General features: G+C 43.6%; 1 protein-coding gene across 1 annotated transcript in view; it reads left to right on the top strand.

Moving 5' to 3' along the window:
• The first annotated feature begins 10854 nt into the window (after positions 1-10854).
• PDZRN3 (PDZ domain containing ring finger 3) overlaps positions 10855-21071 on the top strand; it is a 147454-nt gene continuing 137237 nt past the window's right edge. The window contains exons 1-3 of the mRNA XM_037386676.1: positions 10855-11822; positions 17893-17979; positions 19128-19235. Of these exons, the coding sequence (XP_037242573.1) occupies positions 11106-11822; positions 17893-17979; positions 19128-19235 (912 nt within the window). The 5' untranslated portion in view covers positions 10855-11105. The remainder of the gene's footprint in view (positions 11823-17892; positions 17980-19127; positions 19236-21071) is intronic.

Here is a 21071-nt window from a genome sequence, read left to right as displayed (position 1 = left end):
GTCAATACTGTACTTTTATATGATAACTGAGGCTAATACTGAGGGAATGGCAAATGTACAACTTAAACAAATTTCAGCAAATTGAAAGAGCTTTGCACACCTCCTGAAATAATTCCTAACAGCAGTTCAGCACACTAACCTTTGCCTTTAGAATTGCTATAGTCAGATAAATCATTTAACTCTACCATCAAGGCTGTTACCTTTGGCTTTTTCCATTACTTTCTGTCTTGTTATTCAATGACTTAAATCAGTCACTAGAGCCTACTTCATCAAGCTTCAATAATCTATAAAACAACAATCTATACAATGTTTTCCTCATGATTTTTCACCAGTCAGTGCAGTTTTCTTTACAAACATTACTGAATTTCTCTTTACCTTGCAGGGGAAAAAAAAGTAAACTTCCACAGTGGCTAATGAAAAAAGTATTGGAAGGCATAAAGCTATTGCAGAATAAACCCACATCTTTAGGCAATACCTGCCTTCAGAACCAAATAAATCAGTATTCAGAGACTGGGCTAAAGGGACAGGCTTTGGAGCTTGAGTTACTTGGAGCGGTAGCAGTACACATCCACTCTGTCTGTATATAGCCAGAAACACAGTGCGGAGCCACCAGTGCCTCACATCTCAGGGTGACACAACCAGCCTGCTCTTCGCTACAGGTTTTATGACCAAAAAACAGACGGAATAGGAAAAGCACCTCCCATCCCCAACATACAGCTGTTTAAGTAGGAAGTGTCAGGAAGGTCCTTGCAGCAAATTTTTGAAGATGCAGGATGCTAGGTGCAGTTACAAGCCATAGCTCACAAATGGTAAGCAGGTTTTTGCATTGGCCTTAAGTACCCTAGGTGAAGTCTCCCTGACTTTATGGCACAAGGTCCTTTTACACAGAGCAGTTATTCTAACTGGAGCATGGAAAAATCTTGTAGTAATCTCTATAAATGCTGTCTAATGGAATATGAATTAGCAGAAGATGTAGAGTAGGTATGGGACCAAACTCACAATGTCTTCACTGTTAGAAAGCAATGTATGAACATAGAGTGTAAGCCATCATATTGAAAACGATAATCTTCCTAAAATAGCCTGCAGGAGCAAACAGCTACAGAAAGGGATTTGTTACCAATAATAAAACACTCCGTATTAGTTACTAGTCAGATCTTCTCCTGATGTTTAGCAGGATTCTCAGCTTTGCAGTTTGGGAGAAAGCCTTGATCCTAAATTAATTACTGAGCTTTCAGCCTCCTAGTTTAGCTACACGGTGAAAAACATGAGATGCAGTGAAAGAGAAGGGAGAAGAGAAGCAGTACCTGTGGAACTGCTATTCAAACCATTTTCACAATTTTATTGCCATTGTAATATCAACAGCAAATTTCACTGAGAAGTATAAAAGTGGTGCAACTTGATTAATTCTGGAGCTAGCCATGTCAACATATTTTTTGGAAAAGTCAGGGATATAACATTAAAGATTCCTGCACACCCCACCCCCCCAGCTCTTTTCCTGGAGGAAGGCTTGGTCCAAAGGAGCCACGCAGTGGCAGACCAGCATGCTTAGTGCATGAACCTCAGCTCTGCTTCTGACACGTGTCTGGCGAGGCTGTTGCTAGCTGTTAGTTATCTTACCCTACTTCAGGCCCTGCAAATGTCTCTACTCCTTTATCTATATGCTAGGGTTTGGAACAAACTGTGAAGGACACTAACTAGTAAAAGTATGAAAAGCAAGTGAGAAACAGTGACCATAAATAGCGGAATTTGTGACCTTGTAGGTGTCCCCAACACCACTTAACCCAGATACAAATACAGCTCTCTGAGGACACAAACACATCACAGCTCCCACACGGGACCCGCATTGCTCTCCACAGAGGTCTCCTCACCTCCTAGAGGATGCCACCCGCTCCCTCTGGAGCCTCCGTTTGTTTCCTTCTCTTTTCTTTATGATACCCACAGCATTTCCTAGGACAGAAACGTCCATCCCCATCTCCATCCCCCTCTCTACCAAAGCAGCCAATCCTACTCACAGACATATGCCCTGGAGAGAGAAAACTAGCCATATGCTGAATATGGAGCGTGGTCCTCATTTCAAACTTGACTTACTTGGATTTCCACGCTGGTCCTCTGCTCTAAACCATCTTCTCTTCTCCAAAATCAGAAGCTGCAGCCTCATTAGTAAGTTCTCCTAAAAACCCAAACAAATAAAAACCAGTCACCTTCATGCTCTTGGTGACTTGTCCTTTATATTATTAGACCTCATTGAAAAAGCTAAGATCAAAGACTGTCTTTGACAACAGTCCTTGTTTTGCTTTTAATTAAAATATAGCAAAGTGATGATAACAATACAGCTAATGCTAATTTTTCAGATAACATATTTTCCTTGTGTTTTTATGTGGCATCCTGGTTAACAAAATGTTTTCTTCTTCCAAACTTTCGGAATCAAAAATTTTATAAATTTCAATACAATGTTGAGAAACAAATTGTACAGAAAATTTACCCTTGCATTTAGAAAATGTAAAAAAAATGTGGATAATATTTCCTCATGATGATCTGTTTCTAACTTTTTACAGTGACAACAAATTGGACATTTCAAGGACTTTTCCGAAAATCCTGCTTTTATTTTTTCAGTCGGATCTAGTATTTATATTAAAACCTGTTTTGCCAAGAGGCTCACATTCTGTCACTGACAAACATAGCAGAGACTGCCAAAATAAAAAGATACTACTTTTCTTCATTTTAGAACATTTGTCAAGGTTCAGAAGAGATCTTAGAAACACCAACTATACTTTTAAACTAAATGTCTAAAATATTAAGTACGTCCTGAAATTTCATCAATATTGCAAAACCACAAAGGGGGGTGGGGGGGGTGGTGGTGTTGAAAGCTGCCTAGATCAAGGCATTTGAAAAACAAAAATAAGGCTAAAACTGAAACAGTTATGAACACTACACAAAATGTTTTTCATTAGAGCAAGATAGCCATGAATATTAATATTTAACTATGTAAACTGAATGGATCTGATGCAGCATCTTGTGCAGCAGGACTGCACTCAAGTTCTGTGGTGCTAAAAGCACAAATATGGATTTTAAAAGCTCCTGACACTCCACATCATTGCACAATTAGGATGTTACATAAAACAGCCACAAGCAGAGAGGCCTTGGAGGTCTCTGTACCTACTCAGCCATCACTCCTCAAGAAATTTAAAGCTCCTGAAGGACTCGGCTCATGCAAAGCTGGTAAGTCTTCATAACTTCAAGTGTGTTCTTCTCTTTAAAGAGATAAAAGCCCCAAACCTCTTCATGTTTAAAAAAAAGTACCTTTTGCTTCTTAACATCAAAACTGGGTTTGTTCAGTAGCTAGGATGTACCTTCTTTATTTTTCTAAACTGAGTGACCTGTCTCTAGGTCACACACAACTCCTGTCATTTGCACTATTTCGAATTGAGAGTAAATATTGATGCATATTAATGAGAAAAATAAAGGCTTGACCTAGTATAAACTTAGCATATGACTTATTAATCCACTGCCTTAATTCAACAGGGACTAAATTCTTAAGATCTTTGATCGTTAATATTAATCAAAACTTTAACTTGCATCAAGAGGTTTTCACACTGACTTAACAGTTCCCCGACTCTAGCTTTCCTGGCAAACATGTCACTGATTTAAGATCCCTGAATACAAACATTAGGCTTTCAGGAATAGATCTGTAGCTGTATGCATACTTTGGATTTTCTGATGTGGGAAGTTTCCTACAGGCATCTTCACTTTCTATCCCATGTATATCTATCTGCTCTTTCAAGCTCATCATTTCTCTAAAATGTCACTATGACGTTATTGCACATCTCTGCATAGGCTGGGATAAACAGTTGCAATACACCAAGCAGAACACTGATGCAAAATCTTCCCACATGAAATGTTTCAGCACTTAAAGGATATAACTCTGGTAAGCTCTCGTTGAGCTCCCAGAGTGAAACGAAGAGCACACATACCAAAAAGCAATTCTCAACCTTTCCTATCAAAAGTCCAGACCACACGAGACGTTTTCAACCTGCATACCCAGTTTGATGCCCATCCTAGCCTGATCAAAGTAGGTTTTTTAAAAAAGGATTAAACTTATTTTTGTTACAGTATTTATAATCACCTATTTCAATTATTAAAGCTTTCCTAAAATTGCACACAACTTCTTTTTTTTTTTCAATTGGCACATTCCACACACTCATCGTATTTGCTTCTTCTCACCAGGCAAATTTTGTCACATCTCTGCTTTAAATTCACGAAGGCTTGTTACACCTCTCTACACACAGCTTCATTTTATCCCAACTCCCCTCCCAACAAGAAATAAGGAAACAACTCTGAAATCACTGCTTACTATTTTAAGCACTGGGACCTTCTTTTAAAAAACTGGTGTTTTAGAACAATATAAATTCCACAGAAAAGCCAAGAGCACCGAAATGAAAAGGCTTTCTTAAGGCACCACCATTTTCCAACACACCTTGATTATTTAAAAAAAAAAAACAACCCCTCAATTGGGATCAAATTAAAGGTCATCAAGTTCAGAATCCTGTCTCTAAGAGAAATCAGCTGGGGATACTCATCTTGCACAGATAATGGCACAGTCTGTTTGCAGTGATTCTCTCCCAGCTTCAGGCAATGAGTAATTTAGAAACTTCTAGAGACAGAGGTCAGTAGCAACAGCTGGACTTATCATCCAAAGATGCTCTGTGCCCTCCCTGAACCCATATATAGCTGTGGCCTCTACAACATCCTGCTGTAGTGCTCAGCAGGCAAAACAGGATTCTCTAAATGTTTTGTTGTTGTTTTGTTTCTATCTTGGAGTTCACCTGATCCAGAATGTAAGGTTTTTTGTGTTTTTTTTTCACTTAATGGTCTGGGCTTTCCACTAGGCTTCTGTTTTTGAACAAAGGCATATGTTTTAAAAGGGATTTTTTCCTTGGTTTATAAAACTGTAAACAGTGCTGTAAATACATAAGCAAGGCAACTGCTTACCTAACGAAACAGTGGATGATGACAAAAGCCTGCTTGTCAAATACACCTTGTACAAGTATTAAGAACTGTTCATTTTGGAAACAGTACAAAAGCATCCTGAGATAAAGCAGTGTTGCTGATGTGGAAAAAAACAGTAACATTCCACATCATTCACAATCATCCTGACAGTATGAAAGGTGAATTACTTTCCATTCCTGTTCTTGAAAACAATATTATTTTTCACATTTTAAAAGAAAAGAGTTGGACTTCAAGGCTTTCAGAAATGCTTCTATGTGAATGCACAGTCACAGGTAAAGTTTCACCTCTTCTTTTATGGTGCCATATAGCCAATTAAGGGCAATCCAAAGACTCTCAGATTTGTCAGCTAAATACAATCCCAAACACCTACCCATGCAAAATGCCACATGTGTGAGTACTGTCTGACAGGTCTGCAACATCCATGTGCGTGAAGAATGGGGAAAAGATGCTCAGTAATTTGTGTTCACTGAGCATTCTCCATTCTCTGAAACATGGGCTGACCTCCACTATTACTAAATTCATCGAACACGCTCCTACAGAATATGCCTCTAAATTATGGCTTGCATTTTATGTCCCACCCATTACCATTGAGTTAATTACAGTCTGGATTTAAACATTATCATTAGTTACAACATGTAAGATGTGTGAAAGGGAATTAGGCATATATAATGTCAGTTCTCTCTCTCTAAATTGTTTAACTAAGGGAGGAAATGACAAAAAAATTATATAGTACAGAATGTGGCGTCTGCATCATAATTTGATACCTACTGCATGTTTTTATATTGCTGAGGAAATTTAAAGACGCAGTGTTTGTGGCCATAGGACTGGATACTGAATGCTTGCTGGGACACAGCCTCCACCGACGTTTGGAATCCTTGTGTAGTTTCAGGCAAGCAGTGGTCAGGTCTGGGCCTCAGTCTCGTAACGCACATCACAGACTTACAGCAACTGCTCACTAAAACTGGCTCCAGTACCAACTAAAGAACAGCCCAGGAAAAGCAGAAATCAATTTCTAGCACTCAGCTGAAGACTTACTGAATTACAACGGGCACTTCTATTAGCCCGCCTTTCATTAAGCCCCGTCTGAAAACACGGCTAATTCTCCTTTACCACAAAGAGGATTGTTCATAATAAAATGTGTAATAAACAACTTCAAGACTCTCAAACACTGTGGTGGTAAACTAATGTAACTATTCAGACAAAGAGCACTCAACACAGTTGACTAACCACATTTCCTAAAAAGCCCCAGAAATAAGAACATTATTTTATATTTTTCCTATCCATATTGATACAGGAATGTATACTTACAGCCAAAGCTCTTGTGAACCTTGCCTCTCAATTATTTGTAAGTAGAACATAAGCTTTACTATGCGTTACGTGAAGAGATGAGAACAAAGCCCGTTACGAAATAGGCTCAAAGGATGCCACTCCTTCAAGTACGTGTCTGAAAACAGCTAGATTTCTGGGGCAGTGAAATAACTCTTAAGCAACTACATAAAAATATGTATGGAACGTCAAGAAAGGATGTTCATGTGCTATCTTTTATTTCTTGCTTAAATGTTTCTACTGAAACAGAGGGATTTGATTTGGATTTTTGATGCAGCTTGTCCTGTTGCTAATACACAATTTACTTTAAGCATCCATTTTAATATTTTATCGACCTTCTACTCATACATGTAAACCCCTGAAATCCTAGCTCAACTGCCAAGCCAGAGCCTAATCTTTTGCAAAATATTTAATATAAATGTCATATAAACCATTATCATTATGGACTGTCTCTACTGTGGTTGATACGGACTATGCTCCACCATTACAAGACTGACATTTTATTTGGTCCACGTTGGCCAGCTCTTCGGTGTGTCTTCTATTAACGCAAACTTCTGTCTCTATCAGCAGTAAAAACAAGGGATTGAGGCAAATGTAATTGAATTTTAATGACAGGAGCTACACATATAGATAAAGAAAAACATGTAGAACATACATAGTATGGGAAAGGTTATAAAATGTCATAGAACACAGAATCTTTCCAATGTATAACTCTACAGCGCTTCAGTGCTTGGCAATGAATAAAATGTTGATAAGATCTTGACATTTTAGATACATTTTAAATATACTGCATGTATCCTAAATACACTAAACATATTTTAAATATTCTCAGAACCACTGTTTCAGTTTCCAAAAAGCTCCAATTCATGAACTAAGTGCATGAGGAAGACAACATTATATTGGATGTGTCCTCTTAACCTTAGAGGGTTTCCCAGAATCAAGTAAGGCAGAAGAGTGACACAGATGATTGCCATAGAGAGGGCTTCGACTCTTTCTCTGCGTTACCTAATGGTTTCTATGTTTTTAAAAGCTAACTGATAAAAAAATAAAAGAAATAGAAAGAACCAGAATCTTCTTGCAAAGATCTCATAATCGTAAAATAACGCTAAACTTTACAAACAAAAGGCAAATGAAGAAGTACTTCAAATCAAACTGCATTTGATTTTATGTGAGTTTGGAAACTTCACAGCAGCAGAAAAAACCCAGCAGACTGAATGAAACATACTGCAAAAACCTGTGAGAGTTGCCACTGTGTCTGTGCTACATCCCAAAGTACAAACGGACATGCCCTCACCCTTCTTATGACAGGATAAGGAAAGTTAAATGACAGAGCTCTTAACAGTCCAGTAAGGGTCCCAACCCAGTACACTACCTCTGATGATGAGAGAACTGACTACATAAAAATTACCTTCCTCAGCTGTGGCAATGTAATTTCAGCCCTGGTGGCAATACGCTGGAAACCAAACCTCTTTCCAGTTTCAGACCTCAGGCTTCGAAAATAACATTAAAGGCTCATGTCGAGAGGCTGCTTTTTAAACATTTTTTTCAAGGGAGAACTGAAATAGAAGTATCTCCAGTAGAGAAAGCTCCATTTGTGCCTTCTTGTGTAGATAATAGCAGCAGGGAGAGGGGAACTTCAATTCCCTGTCAGCACTCTGAACTGTACTCTCAATCCAAGACCACAGTGGCCTTCAAACGTTTTAATGTAGAAATAAAGCATCTATTCCTACATAAATGTCACGTTAAAGTATATCACAGAATTCTGCACACCATCTGCCCAGCCATGACTCCAAATGAAAATGTTATTCAAGTTCTTGCCTATATTTTCCATCCAAATATTTGTATAGTTTCAAATAGCCTAAGGAACCTGGTACTGACGTCATTCTTGCTGAAATCCATAAAAGCTCTGCCTCTGGCTTTGACAGGAATGGCCTTGAGCATCCTGTAGCGACAACTTTGAAATACTAAACCAGAACTTCCACTTCTATCGTTGAAGGAAGTAATGTATTTCTATTGCTGTTTACAACCATCCTGAATTCATGAAGCACTTCATAAACTCATGTAAAGAAGGTCGTAAGGTGGTGGTCACATGGGGCACTAATTTAGAGCAATTATCTTAAAACACACTATTCAGAAACAGTTGCATGTATGGATTTCCCCATCAGACAAGGTCCGATACAGCAGCTGCCACAATGAACACCAATTCTCAAGTCACTCATTTGTACTACCTGCATCCCCAGACCACGTACTCTAAAGTTTTATTTCAGATAAAATGCCCACAGAAAAGACTAGATGCCGTGATTAGTAACAGCTATCCAAGCTTTTGTGACAAACTGCAAAACAACGGTGTCCTACTAGCAAAGTCTACCAACATTACAGGCGAAGCATGGAGAATCAGCAGCTTGCACAGCGGGCGGTCCAGGTGGTTGGAGGAAGGAGAGAGATGTGGCATTGCAGCAAGAGCGGTAAGAGAGAGGAGGAGAGGAATCCTGAGGAGGCAGAGATGAGAAAGAGGAGGAAGAGGAAAAAGGCAGTGAAGCACAAGAAGAATGGGATTCACTACTACAGATCAAATAGAATAATCAGAAAGTCGGTAATACACATGAATTAAACTTTATCTCCATGGCCCTGGACTGCACAAGACCTTCAGATGGAGCTAACAGAAAACCTGCATGCACAGTCCTATATTGTTTATTTATTTTTAAACAGAACAAATCTGTAAAAAATTCCTTTAGCTAGGTATATAACCCTAAATATGTGATGCACACTTTCTTTAGTAGGGCAGTGTATACAGCCAAAAGCAACCTTAAGCTTTATGGAATGTTAATAATCAGAATGAAATGAGTACTACAGATGGAATTCATATTTGAAAAGTGAAAACCCTTCATAGTAAAAACTACTTGCCTGAGACTGCATTGGGAACATAGTTGTGTAACCGCTAGTCCGTTACTTTCTAAAGGTCACTTACAGACAAATCATCATCCCAGACGTTCAGAAAATCATTTTACTATGATACAATAGGCATGTACTAAATAAAGGTCATTTCAAACTGAAGTTTCTAGTTGGGCTTCTACTTCGCCATAAAGCAAAACACATTAAAAGAACAATTGAGCTGGTATGTGGCTTTAGCGCATGTGAGAATTCTGCTCCACCATCCACAATGAACAAAGCTGTTCTCTTTTATTGCTTTTTTCAGTGCTTGAATATCTGCCTTGTAAGAGAAATTGGTTTTGCCTAATGCTGTGTCTGGTACTTCAGGTGTGGTCTGGCTAGCTTTTTATAGCATATTCTGGAGTGCTTTTAAATCATCGCCAGGCAGAAACAGATATCAAAAGCGGTAACCTTTTCTGATCCCCCCCACTTACATCCAAGTGGCATTAATGGGACATTAATAGGCTATGCAAACACAGAAAAAATGTATCCCTTTTCCGTAAGGCTTGGAGCAGCACTGCCAGGCTGCTCTGCACTTTTCCTCACCGTTCGTGTAAGGCCGTCCCACCGAAGCACTGCTCAGCCCAAGCCCGAAGCAGCTCGACTAGAGCTGACCCTGGCGGCTGCTTCGCACCGCACCCTCTCCCAGTGTCCCCGACTTCTGCCAACAGCCCCGCCACCCTGCGCTGGGCCAGCCGCCCGCTCGGCACCAGCAGCACCTAAAACTGATGGATTCACACTCCTCCTCCCTCGCCTAGTCCTACCTTGTCACACCGCACCGGGCCCCAGCCTCTGCCCGCACCACCTCCCGCCCCCCACCCTCATCTCCCGCTCCCCTCCTCTCCCACCGCTTCCCCACGGCCGCCCCCTCTGTCCTGCCCTCCTGTCCCGCACCGCGCCTGTCCCGCACCTCTACCGTCGCGCGCCCCTCCCGTCCCTAACCTCACCCTCCCGTCCCGCACCCCTCCCGTCCCGCACCCCGTGCCCTGCACCCCTCCCGTCCCTAACCTCACCCTCCCGTCCCGCACCCCTCCCGTCCCTTCCCTAACCTCACCCTCCCGTCCCGCACCCCTCCTGTCCGGCACCCCGTGCCCTGCACCCCTCCCGTCCCTAACCTCACCCTCCCGTCCCGCACCCCTCCCGTCCCTTCCCTAACCTCACTCTCCTGTCCCGCACCCCTCCTGTCCCGCACCCCGTGCCCTGCACCCCTCCCCGTCCTGCCCCTCACGGCACCCCCTGTCTGTCACCGCCCCCCGTCCCCCCGCCCGGGCCCCCCCCCTCAGGCACGCCTCGCCCGCCGCCCCGCTCCCGCCCCTCGCCCCATCCCGAGGCTCCCGGTTACCTGCCACCGCCCGCTGCGTGCGTGCGTGCGTGGGTGTGTGCCCGGCCGGAGCCCACCGCCACCCCCTCCCCCCCGCACAGAGCCCCCCCCTTGTCCCCGGGCCGCGGACCCGCGGGGGGACCCCCGGGGCGGGGCGGGGCGGGGCGGGCCGCGCGCGGCGGCGCTGTGCGCAGGCGGCGGCGGGAGAGCGGCACCGGCGGCGCGCGGGGCGGCGGGGCCGGCGGCAGCGGCGGGACCGGGCCGGGCGCCCCGGGACAGAGCGGCCGCGGCGGCTTCCCGGCGCCCTGCGGCTCGCGCGGGGCCGCGGTCCCTCCCGGGCGGCGGCGGCGGCAGCTCCCGAGACTTATTTATTACCGGGTTTTGCCTCCCCGTCCCGTCCCCGCGCTTCGGTTGCTTCGGCTGGGCTTTTGCTATTATTTTTGTAATCATTTCTACCCACGCCCGCCTTTTTTTTTTTTTTTTTCTCTTTTTCCTTTGCTTCTGGCAAAGCGGCGGGAGGATGGGGTTCGAGCTGGACCGCTTCAGCGGGGACGTGGATCCCGACTTCAAATGCAATCTCTGCAACAAAGTTCTGGAGGACCCGCTGACCACCCCCTGCGGCCACGTCTTCTGCGCCGGCTGCGTGCTGCCCTGGGTGGTGCAGCAGGGCAGCTGCCCCGTCAACTGCCAGCGCATCTCCACCAAGGAGCTCAACCACGTCCTGCCCCTCAAGAGCCTCATCCTCAAGCTGGACATCAAGTGCGACAACCACGCGCGGGGCTGCGAGGCGGTGGTGCCGCTGCAGCACCTGGGCGAGCACGCCGAGACCTGCGACTTCTCCCCCGCCAAGTGCCGCAACCGCGGCTGCCGCCAGGTGCTCAACCTGCGCGACGTGGAGGCGCACATGCGGGAGCGCTGCGAGGCGCGGCCCGCCGGGCTCTGCGAGCAGGGCTGCGGCCTGATGCTGACCCACGGCGAGCGGCGGGCCGGCGGGCACGGCTGCCTGCGCGCCCTGCGGGCCCACGGAGCCGCGCTGCAGGCGCGGGCGGCGGCGCTGGAGAAGGCGCTGAAGAAGGAGGCGCTGCGCGCCGGCAAGCGGGAGCAGTCGCTGCTGTCGCGACTGGCGGCGGCGCAGCTGGAGCTGCAGGTGACGGCGCTGCGGTACCAGAAGCGCTTCACGCAGTACAGCGCCCGCCTCGACGCCCTGGCCCGCGCCCGCGCCGCCTCCCCCGGCAAGGTAAGGGGGGCCCGGCGGCGGCCCTGCGCGCTGCCCGCCCGCGGGGAGGGAGGGGGGTGCCCCGGGCAGCGGGGGGGCGGCGGGGGCCGCTCGGGGGCCGCGTTCCCGCGTGGGGCTGGGGGGGCCCCGCGGGGGAGGGGGGCCCCGCCCGGCCGCGTGCGCGGGTCCGGCCCGCGGAGCCCCCCCCGCCCCCTGTGAAAGAGCTGAGCTGTGGGCTCTCATAGCCGCGACGTACCGGCTTCCATATGGATGTGTTTTCTGATGTGACCATCGCTGATATCTGGACCCCATATGGCAATTCGCACATCAAAATACCAAGGTCACAGTAGTATTATGCTTTTCTTCATTCTCTCCCCGAAGAAAACTCTAAACAGCAAAACTGGAATTTCCAGGGCTGCGAATGGTATTAAACCACCAGAAATCGACTCCCAGGAGTAACACAAAGCGGAGTGAATTGGAAGAGGCTGTTGCGACCCAATGCTTTCCAGACCCTTAGCTCACCTAGCATCCCAGAATATGGCTTCCTACAAAACACAGCCTTGAGGATTAACTATTACGGAATTCGGACACCTTGCCAGCTATTTCATGTTCTGAAGCCCTAACATCCATGTCCAAATACAAGACATCCGCTGTGCACTTGTGTTTCTTTTTTCCCAGGGTCACGCAGGGTTCTTTAAAAGCTGAGTTTAGGAGGAGAGAAATTAACTTGACTTCAGCCTTTCAGAATTAGACCGTTTATAAAATGACCAGAATCAAAAGCCAGAGCTACAACAATCCCTAAGTTTTAATTAGAATGAGGCTCCCCAGTGAGGGAAGCCAGAAAAGCCAATTATCTTTTAAATGAAGACATTCAGAGTCCTCCCTATGACCTGGAATGTGCTACCACAGACACAGCAGTATTAAACTGTTCAGAACTGTCAAACATCTGTATTCACACCTTTGGTAATGTTGAGGCTCTAAAAGCTGTGTAAAGGAAACAAAACTTCATGGTAGAGTCTCTTTTTCTCCCTCCCCCGCCTTGTTTTTTTCTTTCTCTTTAGACATCCAGAGCAGAACAACCCAGCATGTTTTGCTAACTCAAACCAGAAATAATATTGTATTGCTAAATGTACTGTTTTAACTTCTGGCAATACTAGGTGGGGTGCTGGTTAAAATCTTAGTAAAACTGTTAAAAATAAATCAGGGGTTCACATTCATGTCAAGATTCGGGACAGTTCTCCCCTGTCTCCTCCCTTTCTTACAGCCGCTGGACTTTGCAGTGGCACGCTGCAGAGCTTTCTGCTCCCACAGCTTAGCGCACAGCTGCCCCCGCTCCCTCCTGCACTGCTGACTCTGTACGGTCCTGCTGTCGGAAATCATGGCGCTGAATCTCTGCCTCCACGTCTCTGATCTGAACCTGAAAGCACACCTTTATTCTCTTGCTGCCCCTCCTTCATTTCTTTGTGGCTAGTGTGGGTAATGTCACTTTTGCATTATTTAGCTCCGTAACATCTCGCAAGGTGCTATTAGTGTGAAAGGTGCTACCTCAGATAGATGTAAATGTCCATGGTACGTAGTTTCCAGCAATACTTTTTATCAAATTTATGGATACAGCTGGCTGAGACAACTGTGCTCGTTTTCAGCCGTATTACAAAAGGCTGTTATACAATTTTCTGAAGCAGCGCCTAATCTGAAGAAAGCTGGAAGGTGTCGTGTCACCACAGACTTGTGGTCTAGCGGTCAATCAATTACATGTCTTTCACAGCATTTTGGGCAGCTTTCCAATACTAACAGCTTTAGTCTGCCCAGCTCCCAAAGAAGTACAATCAGGAAACTTGCATCTTTGTGCACTAGAGTTTTTTAAAAGACCCATGGTAATCACCTAGTGCAGGGGATGCTTTACCAATTTTGGGCTATGGCATGCTTCCAGGTTTTTACTCTGGGGTTATTTTCTCAGAGACGCTAGCGTAGCCTGTGCAGTGCACGATGCAGATTGTAACACTCAGCAGGGCATGCATACTTGCCTAAGGATTAGGTCCCTGAACACATGGATTATGTGCACGATAATGTGGAATAACTGATTTCAATTTCAGAAGCAATTGCGTATTCAAAGCATGCAGCGCCTTTGCTATAGTTATTTAATTATGATCATTATTCATATTTCGTGTATTTTTTATAAGATGCAATTGTTTGGTCTGTGTTAAAACACAAGCAGGCCTGGCACTAACAAACCGGGTTCATAGGTTAGATGTGGCAATTGCAAAACTTACAGTAAGATGTTCTGACTCCTCAGTAGATGAAGAAGAAGGATCTTCTGATGGATCTCCCTGCCTGATGGTTGCTTGTTGCTACAGATGTAGGACCAATCTAGAATAAATCAGATGACGTATCCTCTAGTCAAAAGAGAAGAAATGCCCACGTACAGTTCTGTTTAAATGCTTAGTTAAAGGAGAGGTACAATGTTGAGGGACATTAGGCCATTCATGAAGGACTCAAATCTGTGGTCTTTTGGCAGGGTCAGGCTTTTTCAGCAGCTGTGGAGACCCAGGTCTGGGTTTGCCTTAGCATAGACTTCCTTTGTGATACTGCATGAATAGCACAGCTTTCCTGCACTTCAATCTCCCAGTTCTGAAGTGAATTTTATAACACTGCCATAACTATCTTTAGAGAAGACATACACAAGATACATATTTTACACACACACTCATCTGTAAATGTCTCACCATTTAGTAAGTCCCTTAAAGAGATAGATGTGCCTTAAGTGACTCCAGTTGTGTTTTCCATGTGTATTCCCTGCCACTGAGGGAGCATTTTAATTTTACTGTGTATTTACTGGATGTCTGATCTGTGCTCATTCCAAAAGGCAAATCTGAAGGTTTATTTGGAAAACAACTATTCCTTGGTGGGAAGAGGTGAGGCTTATTGTGGACAAGCTTGAAGAGGGAGTGGTAGGGAAGATGGTGTGTCTTACTCAAAATTAGTATTTCCTTTGATCAGACATGTCAGTCCTGAAACATCGAAGCCTAAATAATCAAGAAAAACCTCATACTGTTCAAGTAGTGCTTAATTCTTGCTGAAACGTACCACTGTTCACAGCTATTGATAAGCGGATCTGGTCATTCCTTTGTGTACACAGCCATCAAAGTCCTTTGGGAAGAACTGAGCGGTGAGAATCGGCAGCAGCCCGCAGCGGGTGCCCTTCTGCTGTCCTGACGACTGAAGGCATGGCCGGGCTTTCAGTAAATGCACGAGACATGCAGGAACCAGTTGATGATCTGGTATTTAGGACCTCAAGTTTAATACCTCTTTGGAGGCGGTAACACAAGTTTTAATTCTATAAAATCCAGATGAAGTCCTTTAAAACAAGATGATATTTTTTTCTCAGACCGTCCCCAAGCAGGATCCACTGGGCTGGTCCTGGCAGCCCTCTCACTCGTAAACGAGGAGCTGAAGTGCCTCCTGTAATGAAGACAGACCTACGTAGCCACAGCACTACCAAAGAAATTAGAGTCTTCCAATATCTAAAGGGAAAGGCAGTCTATTAGCTCCACATTACTCAGCTGGGAAGTACAGTAATTTCAAGAATTACGTTTAAGAGTTCTGTTCAGCTGTGGGAATACAACATGCCAGGAACCATCAGGTCTGCTGCCGAACCAGATGACGGGGCAGAGCTGGATGCTGGCCACCGCATTTCCAGTTACCTCACTGTTTAATGATTGTTTCGCTGGAACGTGAGACATGTTTGAGGGGAAGAGAAAGGCAGAGCCCTGGAAAAATCATTTGCATTGTGGCTTCCTCATGAAGCGAAGAAGATTGTTAAAGAAATTAAGGTTTGAGATGTGAATCTGCAGAAGTAGCCAAGTGTTAAGGCAAGGCACTGGTGCCGGGGCGGTTCAGCACAGGTGGGAGGATTAGCGCTCTGCAGTGGCATGTGGGTTGTGCTCTGTAACATGACTCTGCTGCCGCAGAGGAGATGGAGACAGGGTACAAATCCATCAGAACTGGCTGGAAAGCTTCTTCAAAACCCCCGTGGACAGTTTTCAGGGGTACCTACAGAAACTGCATTGAGGTTTTTTTCACCCCACAACTTTTGACTCATTCAAACCCACCCGCTGCAATACTTGTTCTGCTGAGTATAAAAGCATCAAATCGTAGCCACATAAGGAGGCTTTAATGAAAACATTCAACTTTAATTAGTGAAAGTGTCTTGAGAGCAATGTCGTAATTGTTTCTTGATTGTTCTAATTGATTTGCCTTCTTAAAAAGGCATAACAGGGGAAGTAAACAGTGGCGCTAGCATGTCCTTGTCTTTCAAATCCTGAGTCATCAGTCCCTGAAAGTGGTCTCACAGGACAGGAAATATGTTCCTTGAAATCCTGCATGAGGTCTGGGTCTGAAGACTTGCAGGGAAATAGCCTTTACTTCATTTATCAATCCTCTTCTGGGTACCTGATGCTTGCTGATGCTGGGTGTAGTCAACCTCAAGATCAGTCAGAGCTTATTCATGTTTCTCTGTATCAAGACCAAGTCTATTATTTATTATTTGACCTGCAGGAAAGACAACGATTGCAAACTGACATGAAAACTGTAAACCAAATTTTCAGGTGGAGTACATTGGTGCAGCTCCCCTGCGGCAGTGGAGATCTGAGCATGCGGTCAGTGGAGCTCTGCCAATTTACGCTGGCAGGGAATTGGGTTTTGTTATCATCCCCCAATCTGTAGGAGTAATTCAGTAATCCAGGATTACTTTGACATTTTTTATGAGTTTAATAGACATTAATATTTGATTGACAACTTCAAATTGACATGTTGGAAGAAAAATGCACAAACAGAAACCAGCTGCCCTGAATTATAATGTAACTGTTGTAATTTTTGTCATTAATTGGTTATGAAAACCAGACTTGTAAGACAACTTCCTCAAATTTTGGTGTTCGTAACTTTTTCACTCTGTACTTGAAACAAAGGAAAAGATCTTGGAGGTAGCAAGGTTCCTATATATCTGTAGATGCACAACATACCGACCCTATTCTGATTTCTAAACCAAAAAATAGTTATTCACATGGGTTCTGTGGCTGCTGTGGTCTGTTGTGTAGTATTGTAGCATTGTGCTGTTAACAACAGCCACTTGATTGAGACCGAAGTTAGTACATTGCGAGGATTCAGTAGTCTTCAACGGTACATGCACTTAGATTTTGTCTTAATGAAAGTTAGTGGACATAAGTAGCATCACTGTGTCGTGAAGGACATTTCACATGAGCTTGTATCTGTAGTTAGGAGCAAGCTGGGGCAAGAGGACAGGGCAATAGATCATGTTTACACAGCCCCCTAAATACTACGGGTCCATCCAGTCTATTTTTGTTACACATTTTTTGTCAAATCAGAGAACTGTTCGCTGCAGGATGTCATATTTTAGGGAATTAACATAATGATTTTCAACGATGGAAGATTTCTGTTTTGCTAGTGTTAAAATTCCAAAGAAAAAATTTATTCATGGCAGGCGCTGTGAATAGCAATTGGCATCCCAGGCCTTTTGCAGAATTTGTAGCAGTTTTGTTTAATGCTGTTTTCTAAAACCGACCAGGGAATTTCTGTTGTATAACTCCTTCTATTTGATACTGTTTAAAACAAGGTCCTGTAGCTAGCACTCGAGAGAAACAACATAAAAATGCAGTCCTAAGATTCAGTCACCCTCAAGTACTGGGAAAGTCAAGAATTTGACTACTGGAAACATGGAGTATTTTACATAACACATCACATATGACTGGGTCAAGTAGTTGCAGGAACCAGTATTACACATAAATATCTTCTGTTGCTGTTAAGTGTCTCACTGTAGATCTCAATAAAAAATATGCATAAATCTTGCAGGGTGGGTTTCGCAGAGAAGTGCTGCTGGAGAACCATGGGGTGGCTGGAGTGCGGCGGCTGGGAGCTGCTGACTTTGCTCCTACAAGGTTGTTCTAAACATTTCTCTCTAAACTACACAGGGTGGGGAAAGATAAGAAATCAACCCAACAGCCCCGGGTAGAAGTATTACCTTCCCTCCTTACCAATACATGCAAATGTTTTGAACATGTTTATCTGTTCTTTGTAGGGTGAAGAAACGAAAGCACTGACTCTCATCCTTCATCGTGACTCTGGCTCTCTTGGATTTAATATTATTGGTGGCCGACCGTGCGTGGTATGTTAATTGTTAAAATATGTTTGCCCTTTCCAGTTGGGAAAAGCATGTAGGTCAACACTCGGAGGAAGAATGCTGCTGACAAGCATTTGGTTCTCTTGGGATTCTTTCAGAGCAAATCTTATAGCCCGATTTGCATTGGATGTCTATTAACTACACTGTTTTTTCCTTCACAACACATTTATTCTTGCATATTGTCACAGCTAGCAACACTAATACTGTGCAGCGTCACTCCCAAAATGGTGAAACCTACCGTATCTCTCCGACCACACTGCTTTGAAGATGTTGTATGAGTTCAGGGCGCACAGCTTTAGGCCCTTTACAGTTCATTAAGAAAACATTATTTACTCTCCTTTCCACCAGAGATTAAGCAACCCTCTGTGCAGGTGAAGGGATGTAACTTAAACAACCTACTTTGAATTCTATGATTTCAGCAGATGTTTCCTGCACCGTACACACACTAATGTATTCTTTCTGGATGGTTGTTGGCTGGAGCTGCTGCATGTGACTTTAATTAGATCAAGGAGTGGATTATACCTTGTCCTAGTAATTTAGAAAGTATTCAGAACTACTTTTTGGCCGCTCTGAAATCTGACATTAATCACAATTTATTCCTATTAAATTCACTTGAAAGTTTTTCTTTCTTCATAGTTAGTTTTTCAATTTTCTGAGACACTGTTCTGCACTGGTAGAAGCTGGTGACACAACACACAGGAATATGAAAACACCTTGTTAGGTACAAGTTATTTTTCATGGGTTTATTTTTAAGCCTCCAGAGGAAGAGCTGTGCAATTAACAATAAAAATTCACTGTTGTCTTACGTTTGATGTGCAAGCAGGCTGCAGTCTCACTGGATTTTACATTAAGGATAATTATAATGACAATTACTACTGAGCTGGCCTAAGTCAGAGAAAATATATGATCGTGCAACTAATGTATGTAATGGAAGTCCATTCCTGGCTGTTTAATTTTTATAAATGGGAATATCAGATGTTCTCATTAGCACAAAGTAATTCCATATTAAGATATCTGTAAGAATATTTCTTTCAAATTACGTGCACTGTTGTGGCATGGACAGGTTTTTGGCTGAGGGCAAATTAGAGTTAGTTCAAGGTACAATAATGTATTTTTCTTTTCATCCTCTAAAGGACAATCAAGATAGTTCATCTAGTGAAGGAATTTTTGTATCGAAAATAGTTGACACGGGGCCTGCTGCTAAGGAAGGAGGGTTACAAATTCATGACAGGATTATTGAGGTATGTGAATACACTATCTTTTAATACTGCGTGTTCCATCTCAGGTCTTCAAATGGCATGATATTTAGGAGAAATGTACCGCGGCAAACGCTGTCTAGAAGACATGTCTATTAAAATATGCTTGACTTGGTTCAGTGCTGACCTTCATGGCTTTAGGTATAGTTCTTACCTAAATATAGAAACCAGATTATGGATGGTATGTGCATGTCCTGACTTTCTGAGGAGCTAGCATCTATTTGGTATGCCGTAGATATTTCTTCTTCAAGCTATTGGAAACTTGAAAGTTATTTAGTTAAAACCATATGTGAAATACCTGTGGTGTAAACCATGATTTTATTTTCCTTGGTATGTAAGACCAAGTTTTGAACAGTTTGAAAAAATTCTGCTCTGCAATTTCTGTATGGTTTATTATAAACCTAAGTCACTCCCTTAATGTTGTTTGTAAGTTCTTGTATTACTCAGATTGCAGTCTGAATTTCTTCTCATTTTGCCAAAGTCTTGACCTCAATAAAAAGTCCTTCCTGTGAAGGAGATGGTTGCTTAAAATGTTTCTCGCAATTTGCAGTGAGCAGATTTCTTTTTGGGGGGAAGAGAAGGAGAAAAAGATTAGTTTTCATGAAACAAAATGCAGCTGATTGTGAGTCAGTTCCCATTGTTTAGAATTTTACAGTTAAGAAAAAGTATTCTTCACTGTCTTATTTTTGTAAGCTGGAGCAACTTTGAGAGTCTATTGTTCAAAAAGATAAGTGCGGTGTTTGTTGCCAAGGATATCATGGAACAGCCAGTTTCTCTAAGTAATGGAATTCCATTGCTCTTATGTTTTGCAAATGAGCAATAAACAGCTGTTAAGGATTTTCTGTTGGCAGGGGACAATGTGTATTTGCTATTTTCTGTACTGTTATGGTAAATTGTATTCACAATTTAGTAAGGATATAAAATATTAATTAAGTTTCTTCATATGAGAAAGAATGGAGCCACAGTAGCAGAACTATAAAAAGATAAGAGGCTGAGCTGTGAAATGATCTAGAGTTGCTTAAGCTATATATATGATGTAACGTAATTGCAAAAAGGTCTGGACAATTTTTTGAGAACTATGCAATTTTGTTTGAACTGAAAATTTTCCCATAAGCTTGTACTTCCCCAAAGCATATTTGAAAAGCTGACATCCGTTTCTGAAGTAGTATGTAGCCACATAAACCAAACAACTGTATGAAAACCAAAACTTAGGAAAATGAAGTACTCGTTAGGAAATGTCCTTGTGTCTCCATGCAAGCCTGGTTCAGGCTCCTCGAGTGTAAGCACTGGATCTTCGCCTGCAATTGCAGTCACGTGGCATTTGTCTGTACAAGTCACCCTCGCTCACGGCACAGGGGACAAGGACCGCTAACCTCCATGGGCTCTGCAGCATCTGCTGTCTTACAAGGGACCTCCTTCCTTACTGCTTTTTTTTTCCTCCTCCTTTCACTTTTGTGTGCTCCCTCCTTGCTACTTCATTTCTCCACCAGTTTAGCAGTTGGCAAGGTTAGCGCAGGCCAGGCTGAACAGCTAAACGCTGTTATGCTGGATGCACAAGGAACCTGAGAAGAACCCGGCAGAGGACAAGCTGGCTGAGCTTTCCTGCTGTGCTTCTTGGCTGTGTCCCCTCCCTGTGTGAAGTCATGCCTATGGGAGCAGCGTTTGTGCAGGGTCTTTTCCACAGTTCAAGTTACATTTTCACACAAGAGACAACCCTGGAATAAAGACATTAACGCCATTTGTTGTATTTATAATGCACCAAGGGTAGCAGGAACCCACGTGTTGACAACTCTTGTTGTGCTGACCACAAACTCATATTCA

Source organism: Falco rusticolus, chromosome 4 (assembly GCF_015220075.1).
Source record: "Falco rusticolus isolate bFalRus1 chromosome 4, bFalRus1.pri, whole genome shotgun sequence".
In the NCBI taxonomy this organism is placed as follows: domain Eukaryota; kingdom Metazoa; phylum Chordata; class Aves; order Falconiformes; family Falconidae; genus Falco; species Falco rusticolus.
The sequence above is the reverse complement of the archived record's forward strand: the minus strand, read 5'-3'. Positions and strand labels throughout refer to the sequence as shown.